At 44.8% G+C, this 24,850-nt stretch overlaps 1 protein-coding gene across 11 annotated transcripts in view; it reads right to left on the bottom strand.

Annotated features, from left to right (window-relative positions):
- Positions 1–3,029: 3,029 nt before the first annotated feature.
- The window catches only part of LOC147015096 (ras-specific guanine nucleotide-releasing factor 1-like), a 167,416-nt gene continuing 145,595 nt past the window's right edge, over positions 3,030–24,850 (bottom strand). For 10 of the 11 annotated variants that reach the window (XM_085849517.1, XM_085849518.1, XM_085849519.1 and 7 more), the window contains 6 exons: positions 24,274–24,358; positions 23,460–23,657; positions 21,200–21,279; positions 19,433–19,550; positions 15,811–15,879; positions 3,030–4,484 (listed from right to left, as the gene is read on the bottom strand). In XM_085849517.1, the coding sequence (XP_085705643.1) occupies positions 4,392–4,484; positions 15,811–15,879; positions 19,433–19,550; positions 21,200–21,279; positions 23,460–23,657; positions 24,274–24,358 (643 nt within the window). In that variant the 3' untranslated portion in view covers positions 3,030–4,391. Of the gene's footprint in view, positions 4,485–15,810; positions 15,880–19,432; positions 19,551–21,199; positions 21,280–23,459; positions 23,658–24,273; positions 24,359–24,850 lie in introns of those variants that run through there. The other variant, XR_015050216.1, reaches the window with a different exon arrangement.

Below are 24,850 nucleotides of genomic sequence, written 5' to 3'. Positions count from 1 at the left end.
CCTTGTGAGTGCAGCCTCAGGAGAGTCTGAAGGAGGAAGGTAGGGGTAGTGTTATGGGAATGATTCTTAGGGATGAATAAAACTGCTTCGTGAAGTTCAGTTATCTCCTTAATAGTTTGGTGTTGGCTTAATGGTTAGAGTGGCTGGCTTGGGATGTGAGGGTCCTGAGTTTGAGTTCCATTATCTGCTGAATTAACACCAGGTGGGGTTGACTCAGCCTATCGTCCTTCTGATGTTGGAAAAATGAGTACCAGTGTAGTGTACTTGTATCGGGGCACAGCATTAGCAGCATAGTAGCACCCCACCAAAACGATAGCTATCCGGCACCGAAGCTGCCATACGCAAGAAGAAGATCTTATATGTAATTAATTGAGGTTAGATATGCGTTGCTATAATGTGCAGAAAGACGTTTGTTTTCCCTGTCCTACTGTTGTTCTATCCCCCACATTGGACCTCTGGCTGTGTTTTTTTATCTTCCTTTCCTCTGTTTAAATATCCTTTCCAAATGTGTACACAAGAGCCTTGAAGCTCAGGATGGCACAGGACAATGTGCGTCGAATCTGCGTTGTGAAAGTCAGCAATTAGCTTCACCGCAGGTAGCCGGTTTATCTCATGAAGTTGACAGTTAATGACAGTGAGAGCTGTTAATCGACCGAGAGGAGAAAGAGCTTTGAGGAGAATGACCGAGTGTGCAGAGCTTTCAACGCAGAGATGTAGAGAGCTGAAAATGCCTGAGATAGCCAGAGTGAAGAGCTTTTGAGAAGGCTGCGAAGGAGCAGAGGGTTTTCGCTGAGTAACGCCTCATTGGGCAGGAGTTGTTCCACCGGGAATCAGCTGCCGAGACGCCGAGCTATGTTTCAGAACTCCTGCATGGCTTTGACACCAACAGGTCTGAAAACAACCTCCGAACATTGTTGTGTATTAGCACATACTGTATTTGTCAGGTGAATGAAAGACATGGCCATAAATCAATAATTGTTTTGGAATTTGCCATTCGTTCGCTTGGTTTGTTTCGTGGGCGTTTCGGTAAGGGCTAATGGGTTTAGTTCATGATTTATTTATATTCGTTTTTGAGATTGTTCTTTGCTTCACGTAATCCTTCTCCCATGCCATTTATTTTAAAATAAATATACCTGGTCTCAGGGTTGGATTCTGCTAGTTCTTGTTGCCTCGTTTGATGGTTTAGGTTGGTTGTAGTGTAGTTCTGAAAACCGTCTGAAACCGGTTTTAGGCCACATTTGTGACTAATTGTTGCTCGGCTGGATTAGAAAGGTCACGAGTGCCTCTAGGCGCTTCCTTGCATCAATTCCACGGTCCCTTCGAATACTGTAATGTGGCAAACAGGCCCGAGAACTTGCTTGGGGCTATGGACTGAGCTGGTGGTGGTTGTTTCGACCTGACCAATGGGACTCAAACTGGGTAACTGGAACGGGCCGTAGCTGTAATAATACACGCAAACACATATACATATCTACCCACACACCTACACATACACACACACACACACGCACACACACACACACACACACACACACACACACACACAGACGCACACACACGGACACACACACACACACACACACACACACACATACACACACACACACACGCACACACACACACACACACACACACACACACACACACACGATACATGTGCACCATTATAATAATGGTAGTTTTCTTGTTATAGTTTGATGAATAAAGTCTTATATTTATACTTTAGTTATGATAATTCCCTTATGAATTGATGATGTTGTGCCACACAGGTTTATGGCTTCCCTCCGTACATGAAGATGGCAGTTCACACGTGATGTGCGATTTTATGGGTGTAAGAATTCGTTTACAATGTCAGGGCTGTTACCCTCACAGCAACTACATTCTGAGAGAGTAAGTTGCGTCATCTGATGTCGAAGAATATTCGAGAAGACTGGAACATTTGCAACCTACAGTTTATCGCTCAAATTGGTAATTTGTTCAGGGTGCCGGTGACACCTCTCCGAATCATCACAAAATACATCGTGGGATCGTTAATGTCCACCAAATGATGCCGACAGATGGGATGCCCGGTTTAATACCTATTCAAGAGATGGAGCGCGATGTGATGGAACAAGCGGAGTGTGAAGCACCAATGAGACAGAGTAATCGGGTCGAAAAGCAAACCGAGTCCTGTTTGGCATGCCGTGCAGGCGAAGTGTTAGATGGCTAGCAGGTGAGAGTCACGGAAGTGCAATCAAAGCAGACAGCCACACAGTCAGAAGAATTCTGTTGTGAGACGTCCGAGTTGTCATTATAGATTCGAGACGAAGCAGTCGAGGGGAGAAGAGTATGTGAACAGCTAACAGCTGTGAAACACAGCAAGGCACTCATCCCACATGGATCTCGGAGAGTGGTGGTGGTTTTGTTGCAACAGAGCGTGATGCCCTCCGGGTTTCTCGGTGGCATCAACTGCCATTTTGGATGCCATTGGTACTGACCCAAAGGGCTTTCAATCATTTCTCCTCCAGAGCTTTCCATGCTATTGATTCCCGGAGGGCTTCCTTGCCAGTGTGTACGGGGCATCATCTCCATGCCGGTTCCAAAGGCAGCCTGGGCTGTGAACGGTATTCTCGATCACCATGTGCCCTTTCCAGTTCTCAATTAACGTGTCTTTCAACTTTCAGTAGTGTTTTTTTTACATCGGGCCTGGCTACGATCATTGTATTTGAATCATTCCATCCACATTTCATGGTGCAGTATTCCTTCCCCTTTTTCTTTAGCTTCCCATGCTGGGCAATAGCATGATAATTAGTGATCTTGTATGTATCTAATAAACTTATTTATAATCAAAGTGATGTCAATTATGACTAAATTAAACGATTTGGTTGATTTCTGTGTCGAAAAGTGCTTGTGGTTGGCGATCAGGGAGGGTAGTGGGTGGTGACGGTATACAAAACGATATTGTTTAATCGAAATGTTTTCCAGTTAAAATGGGTTCTTATAAAATTGTTGTCGAATATGGAACACTCAAAAGAGAACAAACCAAGACGTCACAAAACTCGATTTAATGTCTTACCTCTACAGCCCTGACATCACAAAGCCCAGGGCACGTCTGGAATTGGTGTAATGTGTCGTCACGTATGATTCATGGGCCGACAGGAAGTTCATAGCAAGAGTGAAATGGACTTTGTGTCGAATTACTCCTTTTTCATTTCACGATATCACGACTGCTGGCGGACTTAAAAGTGTCCAAGAAAAGTAAAATTCGGCAAAAATCACCATGTGGTTTCGGGTTGGGGTTAAAATGTGAACTGCAATGAGGTTTTCTTCAACGACAACATCTTTCTCCTTGGCATTTGAGGATCTCCACATTTCTGTATAAAACCAAATGGAAAAATTGCTGCAGAATATGGAACATTGGCCATCAGGTGGTGCTTCCATGCTCCGGGGATGCAGGATAAACAGACGTCCCACAACGGGTCTAAATTGACGGTCGTAGACAAACGTTTTATCTTCGTGTCCTATCCAGAAGGTGAACAACAGAGGACCATTCCACCAATCTGACGCTATTTGTGCAATTTTATCAACTGCCCTTGTGAGAGCAAATGGGATCATTTCAAAATGTGGCTTCATTTCAGATATTTGACCAGGAAGTTAAGGTGGGTTGAGATATGAGAATCTATTTCATGATCGATCGTTAACCTCCACGAGCTCCTGTAAAACATCAATCGTCAGAACCCCACGTTCACCAACACGTCGAAATGGCTGCTTGCAGTGACATGTGGCAAACATTGCAAGAAGACCACACAAATGGCAATATAGCAACAACAAAAAGGAATAAAATTGAATTGACCAATGAAATAAGAAAGTTGTTTTAGTTATTAAATGCCAAACAAGACTTCTCTTAAGAACCACTGAGATGACTCAGCTGAGAACAAAACCTCATTCGGATGTTTTCCACTCATTCCTGAAGAGCATTCCCGATTGCAACCTTCCACCTCCAGCACCAAAAGGTGCACAAATCGAGAGAGGTTTGATGCTCGAAAACCTTCACCACGTTGTAATGCAATGACGTTGTGCTCCTTGTCTCCTGTAGCTTCCATTATTCTCCAAAAGGAATTAAATTAGGACATCCGTGAAGTGTGTCGATCAGTGCTTTTGGAATGAATGCGAGTCTCATAGCACCAGTGGGTCAGGGCAAGTCGGCGAGCTCGCACACGCTTTTATCTCTGACGGTGCCCCTCGGTCCCGTCGAGAGGATCTTCAACTCCGATACCATGGCATTTCACCCGCGTTTGGAAGCTCCTGACAGAGCAGCTTCAATCCAGGGACGGGTTTAGCGGGATTTCGTGCAGGGAATATGCAGGGTCAGGCTCGCATGCTGTTTCCAGGGAAGGCTCTGAGTCCACCTCTCACGTGGGCAACCGTGGCTCCAGCTTGAGGGACAGCTCGTACAAAGCATCGTCGTCGGGGACGTTTGAACGATCAAGCAAGTAGTGCAAAGCCTGGAGGAACAACACAAATGCAGTCAGCTATAACGACATCAATCATTGATTCATCTTCAAATATGGGCGGAAGTATCGAGCTTAGATTTATGCACACTTCTCGAGGCAAGTTTAAATCCAGCCCCAGCTATAAACTTCCATCCTCGTGCTTCACAGCAGAGTGAGGTATCAATGTGTGTGCCAAAACCTCATCCATCGGATGGATGATAAACTGGGTGTCGTGTCTATTGGCATTGGTTGGTGGATGGAACTGACTCATTGGGACTGACACAATCTAATCTGTCAACTTCCTGACTCAGATCTCAGCCAACGGTACTCCATCTCTTCTAGATTTGAATTTGAACAATTTCCCAGAAAATGCCTGCTGTTCTTCTTCTGCGCCAATCGGTTCATCTGACCAAATGCTTGTTAAATCGGTCATCTTTCTGACTGTTATGATAGAAAGACCTCAGCGCTGACGAGTCTGACATTTCACTCAGGCCGACTGGCAGGGTCTTCATGCAGCCATCAAACTTCAAGACTGGTCTCCCATTTCTACTCTCACTGACATCAATTCATCCTGCAAATGTTTTCAAAAACATTTGCTCTCCCTCATGCACAGATTTATCCCATCTCATCTTCAGTTGTCTGACCCTGCCCATGGTATACTGAAGCTTGTGGTGAGGCTGTTGTCCTGAAACAACTTGCCTACGCCTCGTGGAAGGCAAATCCAACTGAAGGTAATCTCAGTTCCTTCCACAAAACTCGGAACAAGTGTGTGTGTCTACCGTCAAGAGAGCCAGAAAACAACATCTTTCTAATCTGAAGCCTGAACTCTCAAACCTGTCTCCCTCCTCCAAATCCTGGTGGCATCTAGTTAAGACTGTTTCTGGTGTATGTCCCCACTCCATCCCATCCCTTTCCTCAAATGGCTGCACAGCTGACATTGCACACAAAAAGGCTGAATGCCTAAACTCTGTGTTTGCTTCTAAATCTTGTGTCCCAAAACCATCGCTCCATCGCTTTCTGAACCCACCTGACCCAGTTGCACCCAACTGTTCCTGGACTCTGTGTCCTTTTCTCTTGACAAAGTGGAGCGTTTGTTGAAAAACCTCGACTCAGATTCTGCAACCAGTCCAGATGGCATGAACCCTTGGGTTCTGAAAACCTGCTCTGCTGATCTTACTCACCCTTTCTATGTTCTATTCACCCTCTCATTTACTCAAGGTCATCTGCCATCTGCTTGGAAATCAGCAAACATTACTGCTCTGCATTAAAAGGTGCAAAAACTGATCCCTGCAACTACAGACCAATCAGCCTTCTCCCAATCATCAGCAAGGTTATGGAATCCATCATCGCTTCAGACATTAAATCCTTCCTCTTCTCCAATGGCTTGATTTCTGACCATCAATTTGGATTTAGACCAGGTCACTCTACCCTGGACATGCTGCCTCTGCTTTCCCAACAATGGAGGTACTCAATGCCAAACATGAGATCACAGCCATCTCTCCAGACATATCATGAGCTTTCGATACGGTTTGGCATCCAGCACTGCTCACCAAACTCTCTTCTTATGGTATCCAAGGCAATCTCTATGCATGGTTCGCATACTTCCTCTCCTATCGCAGTCAAAACATGGCTTTTAATGGAATTCTCTCATCTCCTCTTCCTGTATGCCTGGTGTTGGCTTAATGGTTTGGGTTGTGGGCTTTGGATCGTAGGGTCCAGAGTTCAAATCCTGCTCAGCTGTTGAATTAATACCAGGTGGGGTTAACTTGGCCCGTCATCCTTCCAAGGTCGGTAAAATGAGTGCCAGCATGCTGGTATACTGTGTCGGAGTGGCGACCCATCCACGATTGTGCCCAATAGCCAAGGAGACTGCTAAAGCAGCACCAATGCTCTGCACAGAGTATGGTCCCAATCTCCTCTCCTCTCTTCCTGTCCAGGCTGGAGTTCATCAAGGCAGTGTTCTTGGCCCTGTGCTTTTTTTTTTGTTTTTTTATCAATGATCTCTCAGACTCCCTGAAAAATCCTCTTTATCTCTTTGCTGATGACTCCACCCTCTGCAGTACCATTTCTCATCCCTCAAATCAGCAGGCATCAGCCTTGTCATTTTCTGCAGACCTGGATAAAATCACAAGCTGGTGAAACACATGGAGTATGTCTTTCAATTCTGACAAATCTCACACCTGTCTCTCCGAAAGGACCATGTGGAAAGCCCTCTCCCCTCCCCCCCCCCAATCTACTTTCTCAACAATCCTTTTGAAGAAGTCCTTTCATGTAAGCTTTTGGGCCTCACTATCTGCCACGATCTTTCCTGCGAAAGCCACATCTCCAAGCAGGACTCCAAAGCCAGTCACCAACTGGGCATCCAACATCATGCAAAGTCCTTCCTTGGCACACCTGAGCTTCTAGCCACTTACAAAGCTTTCATCTTCAGTCTGATGGAGTACTACTCTCCCCTCTGGGGTGGTGCTCCTGCCTCACATATAGCTCGACTTCACGCTGTGGAAACCAAGGCTTTTAGGATCGTTGGAATCTCCCACAGTGAAGCTGAGTCTTTGGGTCTCTCACTCTCTCACCGGAGTCAGGTTGGCCGTCTTTCTGTCTTCTACCATCTCCTCTCTGGCCTTGCCCCCACTGCTCTGAATGCGACCTGTCCCCTCTATATTTCCGCAGGGAACTCAAGGTCCACCAAAAAACCCCTTCTCATAAAACTGCCAAAATCAAGAATCACTGCTCACCTTCACTATTTCATTCCTCTTTTTCCCCACATATGGAACAAACTCCCTCACTCTCTTCAATCCAACTACTCCCTCAAGATATTCAAAACAGTTGTTCTCCATCTCATATCTTCCCCCATCCAAAATCTTGATCTTTTATACCCCCGTTAATCCACCCCAAACGCACCTCTTTCAAATTCGCTGTTTTCCTTCCTGAAAGTCCCTGTAATGTCCATCTTGTATTCCCCATGTTCCCTGCCCCATCCCTCTCCCTGCCACAGATCTAATGTCTCTGTTCCTCACTGTTTCGTCCTTCCCACTTCCACCCCTCTTATCTCATGCCCCCCTTGTTGTGCGTTGTGTGTTAGCTCTCATACGAGCCTCGACAAGGTATACAAATAAAAGAAAAAAAAGAAGACATTTATCCTGCAACAATAAGAACATTTATATTGTCGCAACAATAGAAACATTCATATTGTTGCAACAATAGAAACATTTATATCGGCGTGACAATAGAAACATTAATTTTGTCGCAACAATAGAAGCATTTATATCAGCGCAACAATAGAAACATTTACATCGGCACAACAATAGAAACATTTATATCGGCGCAACAATAGAAACATTAATATTGTCGCAACAATACAAACATTCATATCGTCACAACAATAGAAACATTTATGTCGTCACACCAAGAGAAACATTGATATCGTCATAACACTAGAAACATTAAAATCGTCACAACAATGGAAACATTTATATCATCACAACAATGGAAACATTTATTCTGCAACAATAGAAACATTTTCTCGTTGCAATAGAATCATTAATATTGTCACAACAATAAAGACATTTATCCTGCAACAATGGGAACATTTATATCATTGCAACAATATAAACATTCACATCGTCAGAGCAATAGAAACATTAACATTGTCACAACAAGAGAAACATGATGTCGTCAGAACAATAGAAACTTTTATAACGTCAAAACAATAAAGACATTTATCCTACAACAACAGAAACATTTATATCCTCAGAACAATTGAAACTTTTAAACTGTCGCAACAACAGAAACATTATATTGTCTGAACAATAGAAACTTTATGTCATTGCAACACCAGAAACATGATATCATCAGAACAAGAGAAACTTATATATCATCGCAACAACAGAAACATTTATGTTGTCACAATAGAAACATTTATTTTCTCACAACAGAAACATATATCATCACAATAATAGAAACATTTATCCAGCAACAACAGAAACATTTATATCATGACAACAGAAACATTTATATCATCACAACAATTGAAACATTCATATCGTCACAACAATCAAAACATTTATATTGTCAGAACAATACAAACTTTAATATGGTCGCAACAATAGAAACATTAATATTGTCACAACAATAGTAACATTTATATCATTGCAACAACAGAAGCATTTATATTGTCACAATAGAAACATTTATTTTTAGTGTTTATTACACACTAAACTAGGAATGAGTGCAGTGTTTATCATAAACTAAACAAGGAATGAGTGCAGTGTTTATCATAAACTAAACTAGTAATGAGTGCAGTGTTTATTATATACTAAACTTGGAGTGAGTGTTGTGTTTATTATTCACTAAACTAAGAATGAGTGCAGTGTTTATCATAAACTAAACTAGTAATGAGTGCAGTGTTTATTGTAAACTAAACCAGTAATGAGTGCAGTGTTTATTATATCCTAAATGAGGAATGAGTGCAGTGTTTATTATATACTAAACGAGGAATGGGTGAAGTGTTTATTATTCACTAAACTAGGAATGAGTGTAGTCTTTATTATATACTAAATGAGGAATGAGTGCAGTCTTTATTATATAATAAATGAGGAATGAGTGGTCTTTATTATATACTAAATGAGGAATGAGTGTCATCTTTATTATATACTAAATGAGGAATGAGTGTTGTCTTTATTATATACTAAATGAGGAATGAGTGGTCTTTATTATATACTAAATGAGGAATGAGTGTAGTCTTTATTATGTACTAAATGAGTAATGAGTGGAGTCTTTATTATGTACTAAATGAGGAATGAGTGTAGTGTTTATTATATACTAAACTTGGAATGAGTGTCGTGTTTATTATTCACTAAACTAAGAATGAATGTTGTGTTTATTATATACTAAACGAGGAATGAGTGTCTTGTTTAATCTAAACTAAACTAGTAATGAGTACAGTGTTTATTATATACTAAAAGAGGAATGAGTGTCTTGTTTCTTATATACTAAACTCGTACTGAGTACAGTGTTTATTATAAACTAAACTAGGAATGAGTGTCGTGTTTATTATTCACGAAATGAGGAATGAGTGTAGTGTTTATTATAAACTAAACTAGGAACGAGTGTAGTGTTTATTATGCACTAAACTAAGAATGAATGTCGTGTTTATTATATACTAAACTAGGAATGAGTGTAGTGTTTATTATAAAATAAACTAGGAATGAGTGTCGTGTTTATTATTCACTAAACTAAGAACGGATGTCATGTTTATTATATTGTTACGGCTGTGGAAATTCGCAGAACACCATAAATGTCCGTAGTTCAGTTAGATCGATAAGTCTGTGTTCAGTTAGATTTCCCCACCATTGTTTAATGGGACTTATTCGTGTCACAGGGCTGTGATCCTTTGAGATAGCCGTTTTTCTTTACTATCGTTATTTTGGACGAACCACCAACATCACTCTCATCAACCACTTCACAACAAACGCCAACCACAATTACGCCCATCACCTAACCACCTTCCCCGCTATGCCAACTGTCGATCCCCTTCTCCACAAACCACATCACAACCCTCTCCTCACATGTAAACCGTCTCTACGAAGCGAAGGAAACCAGAGGAGTTCTGATGGTGTGTGGATTTTCCCGCCTGATTCTCCAGCCTTGTTATTCCCGCCTGTTTTCCCCGTGCTTTGGTGTGGGGGAAGGGCGATGCGGGTCAAAGGTCAAAGGTCATGTGAAGGAGGGGCCTCATTTTGGGGGAATGAATCTCCCTGGACCTGTGCCAAGAATGATTCTCTCGGCTCCCGTGAGGCGCGCGGGGAGGGGGGGGGAGAGGGCACACCCCTTTTCTGGAAGCTTCCCGCAGGAGCTGGAAAGAGGGGCGGAGCAATAAATGGGGAGGAGCGAGGTGTTGGAACTGGGGGATATAAGGATGCGCAGGACACCAGTTGGGGGCTTGCTTCTTTTTGTCGTCTTTGGGTTGGTGGTCGTCTTTGTGGTGGTTCACTGGTGGTCTTATTCGTGTGCATTGGTGGTTTCATCGTCGTCGAGGTGGTGCCTTCTCCTTGGGCGCGCCAAATCGTGTGTGTTGTGTGCGGTGGTCCAGGTCGAGGCGCGAAGGACGCGGACGGGAGGCGCCGCTTTGCAGCTCTGCCACGCAGCCTGTGCACCCGGGAGGAGAGCGCCGGAGAGAGCTCGCCCACCATCGCACCACGAGGGTGCAGGTAACCTGCAACGGTCTCCTGGGGTCCGTTCGGTCAACCAGGCTCCACGCCATAAAGGTCTACGGACCCTGTCTGGCGCCCTCGTCTTTGAGCGTGGCCTTTTCCTTTCTTTTAAATGAATGTTGGTGGTGCCCTGTCCTGTAAGTAAAAACTGTTAAGTGACTAGATAATTGCTGATAGACGGTCGTAGTGGTTTCACCTTGCTCGTGTCTTTGTCCCCGTCCCGTGCATGATTGTTTGCCTGTATACGTGTTTTTGAATACCTGCATCGATTGCATGGCTGTACATACGTGCATACGTGTATAATAAATGTGCTGGTCTAAATGTAACCCGTTCGTCGTGTCTTATTCCCCCATTGGAGCGCCATCTTGCATCTCGGAATATTAGTTGGGTTTTAAATACCCGTTAAATAGAATCGGATCCAGCGAGGTCGGGCGATAATAACCCGCTCGGTTATCACTGCAGAACGGAACGGACCGCTTGAGCGGTTTGTGTCCAAGCCGACCTGCACCGAGGTACGGTCTCCCGGTAGGCTATCCGCGCAGGTACTTAGGTATATCGATATTCGGCGATTGACCATATTTTGTGCGGGTAGAAAATTGGCTAGGCCATGGTGGGGTTGAAGACCCACCCGTGACAGGGTTCCGGAATGTCACGACTGAATTGTCCGTCCGGTGGGCGAGCGGCTACTATTAGTGAAAAGCAGTCGTTCGCACGCCGGTGGGCGCAAATTCACAACAATAGTGTTACGAATTTGGAATTCAATTGCACACAACATACAGGTTCCCTTAATCAGCTATGTCGATAAGTGCATGTTCCCTCGATAGCTCACCTTCCATTGTTTAAATGTTTTGAAATCGATTAGATGCGCTGCGGATCGATTTAATAGTTAGGGAGCGAACAATGGAGACGTCCCTCCCCCTCTTCTGCGAAGAGGAAGAAGAACCCTGCGGTGACGTCAACAACTCCCTCCCACCCGTGGTTGAGTGGGGGGTGGATCACGAGGGCATGAGTCACGCCGGGTGCGGGGGAGGGGGTGCAAAGGATAAAGAGGACATCTTTTCTTTGTTCGTGTGGTGGGAGTCCCGTGGTAGGGCTGAATTCGTGGGCTGAGTTCGTGGGAGTGCCAAGGTAGGGCTGAGTTCGTGGGAGTTCCGTGGCAGAGTTCGTGGGAGTCCCGTGGCAGAGTTCGTGTGCTGAGTCCCGTGGGAGGAGTAAGCTTTTTTGCTTCGGAGAGAGCAGTCGTTCAGTAGGCCATCGGGTCCTGCTTGGCTTGCTTGGCCTGAGGCCTTCGGAAGCTTTTTGCTTCGGCTGGCTCAGTGAGCTTCGGCTGCTGCTTTGTTTTGGAAGGAACTTGAGCCAGTTGTTCGGCTCGAGCTGCGAGTGGAGGCTTCTTCCTCTTCTTCTTGGTTCGTGGAGCTTTTTCTTCTCCATTTTGTTTCCCGGCTTGGTGCGACGCATCGGCCTCTTCTTGGAGTTGGATCCTCAGGGAAGCGACGATCGACGGGAAGGATTGGCGCCTAGTCTCACCGGCATGTGTTGAGAAGCGCGGGAGGATTCGCGGGAGCTCGGGAAGGATCGCGGCAATTGGATCCAGCTCGCTCTCGCTGGAGCCCGGGTCCGGACAAGTTGAAGACCACACAAGGTGGAAAGGTTCGAGTCAAGCTCTGAGTTTCAGCTCACCTGTCCTCTGAGCTGAGCTCATGATTAAAGGCCTCAGCCACCATTTCTTGTGTTTATGTGTGCGTACGTGTGTCCGTGGGCCCATCTAATAAGTAGGAACTGCTGTTAAGTGTAAATGACTGTACATAATAAGTAGACGGTTGTAGTTCTTTTGTCGTGCTTTTGTTGCTTGTATAATTGCATACGTGTTTTGCCTTATTTAATTGCATACGTGTTTCATTATAATAAATGTCCTTGTGTGAATGTAAACCTGCTCGTTGCGCCCATTCCCTCATTGACTGAACATTTCGTGTGTTGGGAGTTAGAAAGCCGTTGGTTTGCCGTAATAGGGGGACATTTGGACCGACGGTTCTCGGCGATTACGCCGCTCGGAATCGCGCACGGACAAGCTCGCCTCGGCGGTTTGTTCCGTACGAGTTCCGTCGAGGGTGGAATACCCCGGTAGTTGGATCACGTGGGTATTTAAGTAAATTGAAGATTGGCAATCGACCCGACCCCACGTGATCTGCCGATTGGCGTATTTCGGTTCTTGTAAAAGGACCCGTCGCTCGGAGTTATCCGGGCGGCGATCTATATTCCGGGCGATCGGTCGGGCCGACTCGACTTGCGGCTCCGTTCAGAGCGGTCTGTTGGCGGCTGACCCCCCGGCCTGTAACAATATACTAAACTAAGAATGAATGTAGTGTTTATTATATTGTTACGGCTGTGGAAATTTGCACAATACCAGAAAGGTCCTTCGATCAGTTATGCCGGAAAGTTTATGTGCAAATAGTTCCCCACCGTTGTTTAGAGGGTTTTATTCGTGTTCACCGGGCTGCGACGCTCTGAGATAGCCGTTTTTCTTTTCGCTAACATTATTTTGGACCATTCATCCCCCAACAACCAAATCGCCACCACCAACATCATTCCCAAACAACTACAACTCAAACACCACCACCTTCACCTCTTTACCTCCACAACTCCACCCCGCAAACATCGCTTCACCGCCATTCTCAAATGACGCCCACAACAACCAAACTGCCACCACCAACATCGTTCCCAAACAACCACAACCAAACCACCACCACCTTCGCCCTTTTCCCTTCACTACCATCAACAACGCCACCCCGCAAACATCGCTTCACCTCCATCCCGGAGACAACGCCATCTTCACGCTGTCAGGACGAGCGCTCCGATGATTTGTACCACGTCCGCTTTGCCGGGGTCGGAGTTCACGCTGTCAGGACGAGCGCTCCGATGATTTCTACCACGTCCGCTTTGCCAGGGTCGGAGTTCACGCTGTCAGGACGAGCGCTCCGATGATTTCAACCACATCCGCTTTGCCGGGGTCGGAGTTCATGCTGTCAGGATGAGCGCTCCGATGATTTCTACCACGTCCGCTTTGCCGGGTCGGAGTTCACGCTGTCAGGACGAGTGCTCCGATGATTTCTACCACGTCCGCTTTGCCGGGTTCGGAGTTCACGCTGTCAGGACGAGCGCTCTGATGATTTCTACCAGGTCCGCTTTGCCGGGGTCGGAGTTCACGCTGTCAGGACGAGCGCTCCAATGATTCCCGCGACGTCCACTTTGCCGGGGTCAAAGGTCGCGCTGTCGAGGCGAAGCTTCGATGAATTACACACATCGGCTCGGCTGGGATGAAGCCGCGCCATTGAGGCGAAGCCTCGGTTAATTTACACACATCGGCTCGGCGGGGTCGAAGCCGCGCTGTCGAGGCGAAGCCTCGGTGAATTACACACATCGGCTCTGCCGGAGTCAGGGGTCACGCTGTCAGGACGAGTGTTTTGGTGATTTCTACCACATCGGCTTTGCCGGGGTTGGAGGTCAAGGGTCAGGGGTCGATTCTCGCTTCCCCGGCCCTATAAAAGGGCGAGTAGAACGGAGCTCACAGCCAGTCGGTTTTACGGAGCTCGAGGCAGTGTCGAGAGAAGTGTCGGTGGGTCGGTTGCCAGTGTTGGTGAACGGAGCTCAAGTCAGCCGGTTGTGGGGAGACAGTCGTGGTGTCAGAGCGAGAGTTGGTGAACGGAGCAGGGACGTGGAGAGGGGCTCGGAGGCAAACCAGAGGGCTACGTGGAGACCACCGCCGGGAAAAGGGGCGAAGTGGAGACCACAGCCAGGGAGAGTTTGCCGGAGCCAAGGCGGTCCAGGGTGCTCGTTTGAGCGTCAACTCGCTAAGAGAGCGTCAACTCACTAAAAGTGCATCGACTGGCTAAGAGGGCATTGATGTGCTGAGAGAGCATCAGCAATTCCCCCCATACCGAGCATCCGCGCTGAGAGAGCGCCGGTAACCCCGTCCGTTCCGTGGTGCCTGCTGTGTGGAACGAGCCTGCGCATCCGGGTGGAGAACGCTGGAGAGAGCTCACTGACCAAGCCGGGTGCCTGAGGACAGGCGCGGCCACGCCAGGCCGTGGGGGAGTAGACGTCGCGACCTGCCCACCGTCGCGACCTGCCCACCGTCGCTCCAAGAGGGCGTGGGTAAGACCCTTCGGTCTCGTGGGCCTGACCATTCATCCAGGCTCCGCGGCACATTCGGTCCACGGACCTGTCTGCCACCCTTGTCTTTGGGGGTGGCTTTTCTTTGCTTTTTGTATAAATGCATGTGGTGGCGCCGTCGAGTAAGTAGACTTGTTTAAGTGACTGTGTGTGCAAATAAAACGCTTTATTCGGTGGTAATTCTTTTATCTGCTTGCTTTGACTGTACATACGTGCATGATTCATTGCTGTGACTGTAAATACGTGCATGATTCATTGCTGTGACTGTACATACGTGCATGATTCATTGCTGTGACTGTAAATACGTGCATGATTCATTGCTGTGACTGTAAATACGTGCAATGTCTAATAAATGTGCTTATTGAATTGTTCCCCGTTCGTTGCGTCCTATTCTCTGTTTTGAAAGTGCCATCTTGCATCACGGAAGAAATTGGTAGAGGGGTGTAAGCACCCGGGAAACAGAATCACATCCGTCGAGGTCGGCGATAACACCGCTCGGTTATCACTGTAGCACGGAACGGACCGCTTAAGCGGTTCGTGTCCTAGGCCGACCTGCGGTGAGGTACGATCACCCGGTCAACTACTCGCGCAAGTACTTTGGTAGGTCGAATTTGGCGAGCAACCCTATCCTGCGCGGGTGGGCAATTGGCATGATCGTGGTGAGGTTAAACCCTCACCCGTGACTAGCTCCTGGCGGTAGTTCCAAGGAGGGTCACGACTGAATTGTCCAACCGGTGGGCGACGCGGTCACGATTCGAGTTACGCGGCCGATCGCACGCCGGCGGGCGCGAATTTGTAACAATATACTCAACTAGGAATGAGTGTCGTGTTTATTATTCACTAAATGAGGAATGAGTGTAGTGTTTATTATATACTAAACTAGGAATGAGTGAAGTGTTTATTATAAACTAAACTAGGAAGTGTTGTTTATTGTGCGTAATGTAAATCCAACTCACCCTGGCTTCGGGCTCAATTCGATAGGGGGTCTGTTGAAACTGCTGGATTTCACGAATGATGTTCGTGATCTAAAGAAAACACAAATGTCTATTTCCTTGTCACAGCACTGGAGCATGAGGAGTGATTGATAAATTTATGACCTCACATAACATTGATCAGTGTTATTATAGGAGCAAAGTTACTTTGATATATTATGTTCTACAACAGCTTTAAATAATTATTTTCCGGATAGTGCTTGTCCAAAAATGTAATCTTCAACTAAACAATCACTTTTACTTTAAGTCTACCACTGAATGTGAAGGAGGTTATGTTTTCACCCCTCTCTGTCTGTTTGTTTGTCTGTTTGTCTCTCTGTTTGTCTGTCTGTGTGCAGGATATCTCAAAAAGTTGTTAGCAGATCCAGAAAAAATTTTGTGGACAGGTTGGGTGTCTGGCAGGGACGAAATGATTCGATTTTTGTGAAGATCCACGTCCGGATTCGACTACTAGAATTTTTAAAGTGATTCTTCACCATTGAGATATTGGGCTAAACTCATATATAGCACAATATCTGAAAAGGTTGTAGACGGATTCGGATGAAACTTGGTGCATAGGTTGGGGGGGCGGGGGGGGTGACAAGGAATAATTGATTCGATTTTGTTGAAGATCCGAATCTGAATCTGGATACGAGAATTATTTCATTTTTAAAATGATTCTTGACCTTTGAGAGAAAGGGCTCAAAAACAATTGTACAGTATGATATTTTAAAAAGTTATGGGCCAGGTATGTTCTCGTGGATCAAACATAACGTAGCAGAGATATGCGCTCTACCAAGTGCCCTTCTCGTTTCTTCTGCCACTGAAGGTGGATGGAGATTATGCTATCACTCTGTCTGTCTGTCAACAGGTTATCTCAAAAAATTGTGGACAGACTCGGACGAAATTTGGTGGACACGTTGGGTGTGTGACAAGGACGAATTGATTAGATTTTGGTGAAGATCCGGATCCGGATATGAGAATATTTTCGTGATTCTTTGCCATTGAGCGATAGGGCCAAAAATTATATGTAGCATGATATCTCAAAAAGTTGTGGACGAGTTATTACAAAACTTGGTGAATGAGTTGGTTTGGTAACAAAAACAAGCCGATTATATTTTGCTTAAGGTCCGGATGCAGATCTGGCCTATCAGTGGGATACAAAAAGTAAACTCTTCAGCCTGGTGGAGGTATGCGCTCTCCGGAGTGCCGTTCTCGTTTTATTTATTTATTTATTGCTCTCGTGGCCTGCAAAAGTGTTCACCCTCCTCCAAAGTTTTCACATTTTGATACCACCTGAGATTATTTCTTGATGCTTTCAAATCAAACTTAATATATAGTCTTCACAAACTACTCCAAAGTGATAAAACTTTAAAAATGCAGATAAAACATCAATAAGTTAAATTAACAGAGAAAATCGGATGATTCTCAGTTACACAAGTATTCAAACCCTTTGCCTAATTAACCTAAATCACTTCAGGAACAAATTATATGTTTGAAAGATCACAACGTACAGTAAGTGTAATCGGTTTCATTTTTTTGTAATCAGTGGTTTAACTTAAATATTGAGCTCCCCACTTATCTGAGGAGTTTTAAGGTGCAACTCACTTGGGTCAAGCAACAAGGCAAACATGAAGACCAAGGAGCTTTCCAACAGAGTCAGACATGAAGTGGTGGAGAAGCGCCGTTCAGGAGAGGGTTATAAGTAGATTTCAATGTTACTCGTTATCCCTTTGAGTACAGTGAAATCCATCATTAAGAAGTGGAAGACGTATCATACCACCCATACTCTACTAAGTTCAGGTCACCCATCCAAATTCAGCAGCCGAGCAAGCAGAAAACTGGTTCAGGATGTCAATGTAAATCCAACAATGACTTTGAAAGATCTACAAGGCTCTATGTCCGAAATGGGGGTCAGTGTTCATCAATCAACAATATCCCGTTCCCTTCACAATGCTGGCCTCGATGGTCAGGTGACAAGAAATAAGCCATTATTGAAAAAGACTCATCTAAAAGCTCATATGGAGTTTGTGAAAAAGCATCTTTAATGATACTGCAGGCATGTGGAGAAAAGTGTTGTTGTCAGACGAGACAAAAATTGAATTTTTTGGTCTAAATTCAAAGCGATATGTTGGACATAAGCTGAACACTGCACATCATCCAGTCAACACCATCCCTATTGTCAAGCATGGTGGTGGCAGAATCATGTTATGGGACTACTTTTCATGAGCAGAGACTGACAAGCTTGTTAGGACAAGATGGACAATGCAAAGTACAGGAGAATTATTCATGAAAACCTGTTTGAATCAGCCATGGATCTGAAACTGGGTAGGAGATTCACATTTCAGCAGGACAATGATCCGAAGCACAAAGTCAAAGCCACACGAGAGTGGCTGAATAAGAAGTAAATGAATGTTCTTCAGCGGCCCAGTCAAAGTCCTGACTTGAACCCAATTGAACATTTATGACGAGACTTAAACATTAGAGTCCATCGACGATCCCCATCAAACTTGGCAGAACAAGAGCAATTTTCACGTGAAGAATGGGTGAATATTTCACCATCTCACTGTGCAAATCTGGTAGAGATCTACCCAGAAACACTCATAGCGGTCATTGCTGTGAAAGGTGCTTCCACCAGGTACTGACCTTAGGGGCTGAATACTTTTACAACGAGTGAATTTCAATTTGTACATGTTGTTTTTTCAACAGGTATTCCTGGCATGTAACCTCCTTCATCTATAACAGTGTTTAGTTTGATCTCTTCAGTTATGAATAAAAAAAAAGTTCATTGGGAAAAATTGTTTCTACATAATTCATCTAAATGCGGCATTATTGGTCAGGGGTGAATACTTTTGCAGGCCCCTGTGCACAGGGTCACAGACCTATTGACCCTGAAAGTGTTTTGTGTTTGAGGAATTTACTCCTCATTAATATTATTTGGGAATTTAAACACTCACATGTAGAACAGTTAACATAACAAAAATACCAGCACACCTTAACTTTCTTCATTCACCATAACCTTACCATTCAAACATATTCATTTCATTCCACTCTCAAACAACAATCTTATGAATTGTTCACTTTCATCAATCACCACGACGTTACCATTCCAATGGATTATAGGATGACCTCGAGGTATGCACACTCGCTTTTAAGCTGGCCAGCCTGGGTTTGAATCCAGACGCAGCTATAAACTGTCATCCCGGTGTTTCACAGGGAGGGTGATTCATCAATGTGTGCTGTCCATCAGATGGACATTAAAATGGCATCCCGTCTGCCAGCATTTGTTGGTGGATGTTAAAGATCCCACGATACCCTTTGCCAAAAGTAGGTGAGCTGTCGCAGGCACCCTGGGAAAATTCCAAATTCCTGCTCTAACCAGCAGAGGGCATTGCATCAGCAGCACAGCCATGCCCTCAACCAACGACGCTACCCCGCAGCCTTGAGATACATATGAATGAAGAAGAACCCTTCCATGTCCATCAGTCACCACGATATTCCAATTCCAACACATTCATTACCCTTCCATTTCCATCAATCACCCCCTACATTGCCACTCCTACACCTGCATTCCTTTCTTTATCATGAGAGAGCATGGGCATCTGACCATGCGCATCTTTGAGAAGTTCACGAGGCCATCATGTGTGATATTGGGAGTCGCTTCCTCGATCATAGCCATGTCGGTCAGGTACATGCCCAGGTACGGAACGCATGGAGGATCACAGCTACAGGAAGAACAGAAACAGGAAGTTGAAACACATCAATTGCATTTGTAAAAGATCAGCCCATTTTCACTCTCAATTTATGAAACACATCAATTGAACATAACAATAGAATATGTATTCATTTAGGCCTACCTCTTCTTTGGGTAAACAAACTCGGTGATGGTTTCGATAAATTCCTGTCTGAGACTGATATCAGGATAACAGTGTCCAATTATTCTCTCAATCCCTCAGTACACCACACGTGAGTAGTTCTTGAGTCAGTAGGTAAATACCTACTAATACTACTATAACACATACTAATGGCTTCTGCTGCATATATACTACCACGAGCACTACTACTTGTTTGAGGGCACCAATTATTCCCACCTTGTGTCTTTGACGAACCGGATGGCCAGAACTGCCATTTGACTAGAGGTGTAGGAATTTTTCACTTCCCCAGAGTGCAGAGGGATGATAAGTAAAGCCAGAATGATAACTCATCTTGTATTTGTGAAGGACAGCAAGGGATCTTTAATGTCCACTGACTAACCCATGCCAAATGAGGGGACCCCCCCGCCCCCCCCCCGTTTAATTCCCAACTTCACCGTACATATGTGAACGATGACTCGCTGTACATGTTAACCACAATGGTGGAAGGTTATAGCTGGGTCAGGATTCAAATCCAAGCTATCCCCCTGTGAGTACACACACCTATAGGCCTGTCAGCCCCTTGTGTATAAATAGCATGGTAATGCATTCCTAATTTGAAAGTGGAGTGAAGTATCCACAAAATTCCCTCACTGTGAAATTGTATATGACTACAGAATGACAGAGTGCAAGATATGGAACAAACAATACATACTTGTACCAGTGATGTGCACTTGGAAATATACTAGTGATGTGTACTTGTCAAAGTACCAAAGATGTGTACTTGTTAATGTACCAGTCATCTGTACTTGTACTTGCACCAGCGATGTGTACCTGCACCAGTGATGTGTACCTGCACCAGCGACGTAGTACCTGCACCAGCGATGTGTATCTACACCAGTGATGTGTACTTGTACCAGTGATGTGTACTTGTACCAGCGATGTGTATCTACACCAGTGATGTGTACTTGTACCAGTGATGTGTACTTGCACCAGCGATGTGTACCTGCACCAGCGATGTGTATCTACACCAGTGATGTGTACCTGCACCAGCGACATAGTACCTGCACAAGCGATGTGTATCTACACCAGTGATGTGAACTTGTACCAGTGGTGTGTACCTGTACCAGTGATGTGTACTTGTACCAGCGATGTGTACCTGTACCAGTGATGTGTATGTGTACTTGTACCAGTGATGTGTATGTGTACTTGTACCAGTGATGTGAACCTGCACCAGCGATGTGTACCTGTACCAGTGATGTGTGTGTGTACTTGTACCAGTGATGTGAACATGTTCTTGTAACAGTGACATGAACCTGTACAAGTGATGTGTACTTGTACCTGTACCAGTGATGTGAACATGTTCTTGTAACAGTGACATGAACCTGTACAAGTGATGTGTACTTGTACCTGTACCAGTGATGTGTACTTGTACCTGTACCAGTGATGTGCACCTGTACTTGTATCTATGATGTGTACCCGCACTAGTGATGTGTACTTACACAGGTGATGTGTACCTCTACCTTTTTATTTTCTCTCGTAGGTTTTTGAAACGACCATCTGATGATATAGCTTTCTGAGTCTTCTCAAACAAAGTCTTTGTCTGCACATGAAAAAAAAAATCGTTGAAGATAGCAAAGACACTCAAAACCTGAAATATTTTCAACCCCCAGGAACTAAACTTGTTTAATCCTTCATGCATACAAAGTCAAGGATCGTAGAAAAGGGAGAAGAGAATGGAAAGGGAGGAAACACCAACACCAGAGTAAATGGGCACAGTGGATCAAGGATGTGAAGAACATTTGTTGTCTTTTCTCTTAGTCAACATGGAGGAAACAGGAAATGAAACACAATGTCACGTGATATGTGTATGACCTATGTTTAGGCCTCGGACACCAATACCACCTTCTACACTCCGAGTTAAGTAATGAAATCCATTATCACACCACGTTATCGTCACTTGTTATTGTGATAGCATGAACAACGTGAGTAATTAAATTGTTTATTTATTAACACCAGTGATCTCTGGGTTATGGAGGAGCTTGTACACAACTAACATGGTGGACAAGGACTGGAAGAGACATTATCGTACATTTAGACGATTCACAAGGATATTGTAGACAATGGACAAATCACCATTGGATATCGAGTTTGTACTTAGGATCCCATCATCATGATCCGTCTACTCAGATAGGAACATGAAATAGGCCGAAACACATATGGTGTTCAGAAACCCACAAGTGGGTGAAAAACTTGAGAATAAACTTCAGGAATGAGTAGTTGGTAGGTTGACCACTTGAATAACTGGGGAAACCTCAATATGTTTGAGTATAATACGGGATGGATCTGGGTACCACTGATCAGTGTTTGAGTGGAATAGGGGATGAATCTGTACACCACTCATCGGTGTTTGAAAGGAAGAGGGGATGAATCTGTACACCACTCATCGGTGTTTGAGTGGAATGGAGGATGAATCTGTTCCACTCATTGGTGTTTGAGTGGAATAGGGGATGAATCTGTACCACTCATCGGTGTTTGAGTGGAATAGTGGATGAATCTGCACACCACTCATCGGTGTTTGAGTGGAATAGGGGATGAATCTGCACACCACTCATCGGTGTTTGAGTGGAATGGGGGATGAATCTGTACCACTCATCAGTGTTTGAGTGGAATAGGGGATGAATCTGCACACCACTCATTGGTGTTTGAGTGGAAAAGGGGATAAATTTGTCCCACTCATCGGTGTATGAGTGGAATAGGGGATGAATCTGTCCCACTCATCGGTGTTTGATTGGAAGAGGGGATGAATTTGTCATACTCATCGGTGTTTGATTGGAAGAGGGGATGAATCTGTCATACTCATCGGTGTTTGATTGGAAGAGGGGATGAATCTGTCATACTCATCGGTGTTTGATTGGAAGAGGGGATGAATCTGTCCCACCCATTGGTGTTTGACTGGAATAGGGGATGGATGTGTTCCACTCATCAGTGTTTGAGTGGAATAGGAGATCAGTGTCAGCTCATCAGAAAGTAACAAGAAACTGGAATTGTGCATTCGAGGATGGACAAGTGCAGAGTGAGGCCTGAGGTGTGTTCTGTTAGCATGCAGTTTGTTTACCGCTCACCAAGTGGTTTCCTTGATTTGAACTACTCAAGCAAGCACTCCAACGGAAACGGAGTGCTTGGCACTGCTGAACAACATGGCAGTCTCCATGTAAATAATGCCATTGGGGTACTCAAATAAATGCTGCCCGGGCCATCGTTTTCAATTTTACTCGATCCTCTTATGACAACTTGTGACAACCTCTTATTAGCCGACTAGATTGATTGAGGGCCTAGCTAGACTCCACTATGCAGAAAGGCTGAAGGAGACAGGGCTTTTTGCTGAAGCTGAAGGAGTCAAGTACAAGTTCGGCCTGCAAATTGCATAATTTCAGGGGGTAGGACCATACTGCTCTTGCATTGCCCGTATGTAGGATCAGAAAGGAATTAGTAATTGGTTCAGGGTGCCGCCAATAACTCGCCCACTCTTCATGAAAGACATCGTGTCATATTTAACATTCATCAACTGATATTTGCAGACGGGATAGCTGGCTCAACGTCCACGTGAAGGACGGCAGACTTTGCGATGCAATGCCTTACCTGTGAAGCATGCATCTGACAGTATATAATCATCTCTCGAATCAAATCCAGATCAGACAGATCAAATGTAAGTGTGCTGCCACCTGTGCACCATCCCCACAGGTGGTTACTGGAATGAAGGAAGGGACTGCATGAACACACCTGTTTTGGAAGCTTGAGCCAGGTCTTGCGAAGGCGGAAGACAGCTGTGCGGTTGAGGGCGGAGTGCACTTCCAACACACCATTAAAGTTGTTGAGGCTACGGCAGAGGTCAGCGATGGCAAGCCACTTCTCTATCACCGCTGCGCGAGCTCCTGGCTCTGGTCGCTTCACAATTTCCCAGGCAACCAAGTTGCTTACCTGAGGGGAAGGGGAGCGGGGGAGAAGGTGGACATCTGGGTTTAAGCTCAGGTTTTAAAGGATTTCCTGCCATAATAGCTAGTATCAGGTAAATCCTGCATGGAATTACAATGCAGATTTCAAAAAGTACAAATATACCTGGCCATTCATAAACTCTTATAATTGCAGGAACTCAATAAACCTTTATAGGATTGATTGAATGAATCAGAAAAAGTGATAATGTAAGTACGGTAGATGAATTGCATTTCATTTATGTATCTTGAAGCATTATATATAATTTTCCTCTATAAATACTGTTCTGGTCACCAGATTCGGAGTCAGTGTGCTGACCCCAATTCTGCCTAACCAATATACAGTAATGGTAGACCACGGGGTGGACTCGAGGTCAAATCTTGTGTTCTATCATTTTCACACAGAAGCCACACACTTGTGCGAGACATGTATTTATGGTATAACTAATCTATTTTACACCCTTTAACCCCAAACCGTCCCTGCAGCAACACCTTAGAGCTGTATGAGTTAATGATAACCAAGTAAATTAGAAGCAATTAACAGCAAGCAATTAGAAGCAAGACAAAGCATGATAAACAGCACAAAGACAAAGAGGTAAACAAACCTCATTGAAATGACGGGTTGTCTGCATGATATTTGGTGCTCTCTCCCACTTATCCGCTTTCATCCAACACTGACCAAAGAACTCACTGATGGAGGAAACAAAGCAGTCATCACATCGTTCATCTCAGTATCTTTACAGTGATTAGTGTATTAATACACAGAGCCAATGAACATTGCAGAAAACTACACAACTGTCATTGGACAACACTCCAATGGTGTCTATAAACACACATTACTTGCTCCAGTTTATGATCTCTTTTGATCAAACTTTCAAGTTGTTCCCGAGGGCTGAAGGTCATCCTTCATTTTATTTCAAGACTAAGTAGTCATCGGATCCTTACAGTTAGTTGCTTGCCAGTGGTAAAACACAGTACGCCTCTCGTCGGTGAGCAGGTGCTCATTTTGCATTCCTGGAGATGGTGACCATGAAGCCATGAGGGTGACTGATATTTCCTTGCCAGAGGATGAAGGGCCAAAACCACTTCTCTCACACATCAAGCAGGTTGGTGGACTCCACTGCTTCAAATGTTGTTTCTTCTCCTCCACGATGTCTGCTCTTCCTTCCTTGCAAAAATTCA

The sequence above is a fragment of the Eptatretus burgeri genome, chromosome 12 (assembly GCF_056783735.1).
Source record: "Eptatretus burgeri isolate ZD-2024b chromosome 12, Ebu_testis_v1, whole genome shotgun sequence".
NCBI classification, from domain to species: domain Eukaryota; kingdom Metazoa; phylum Chordata; class Myxini; order Myxiniformes; family Myxinidae; genus Eptatretus; species Eptatretus burgeri.
Note: the sequence above shows the minus strand (reverse complement) of the source record. Positions and strands in the feature narration are given on the sequence as shown.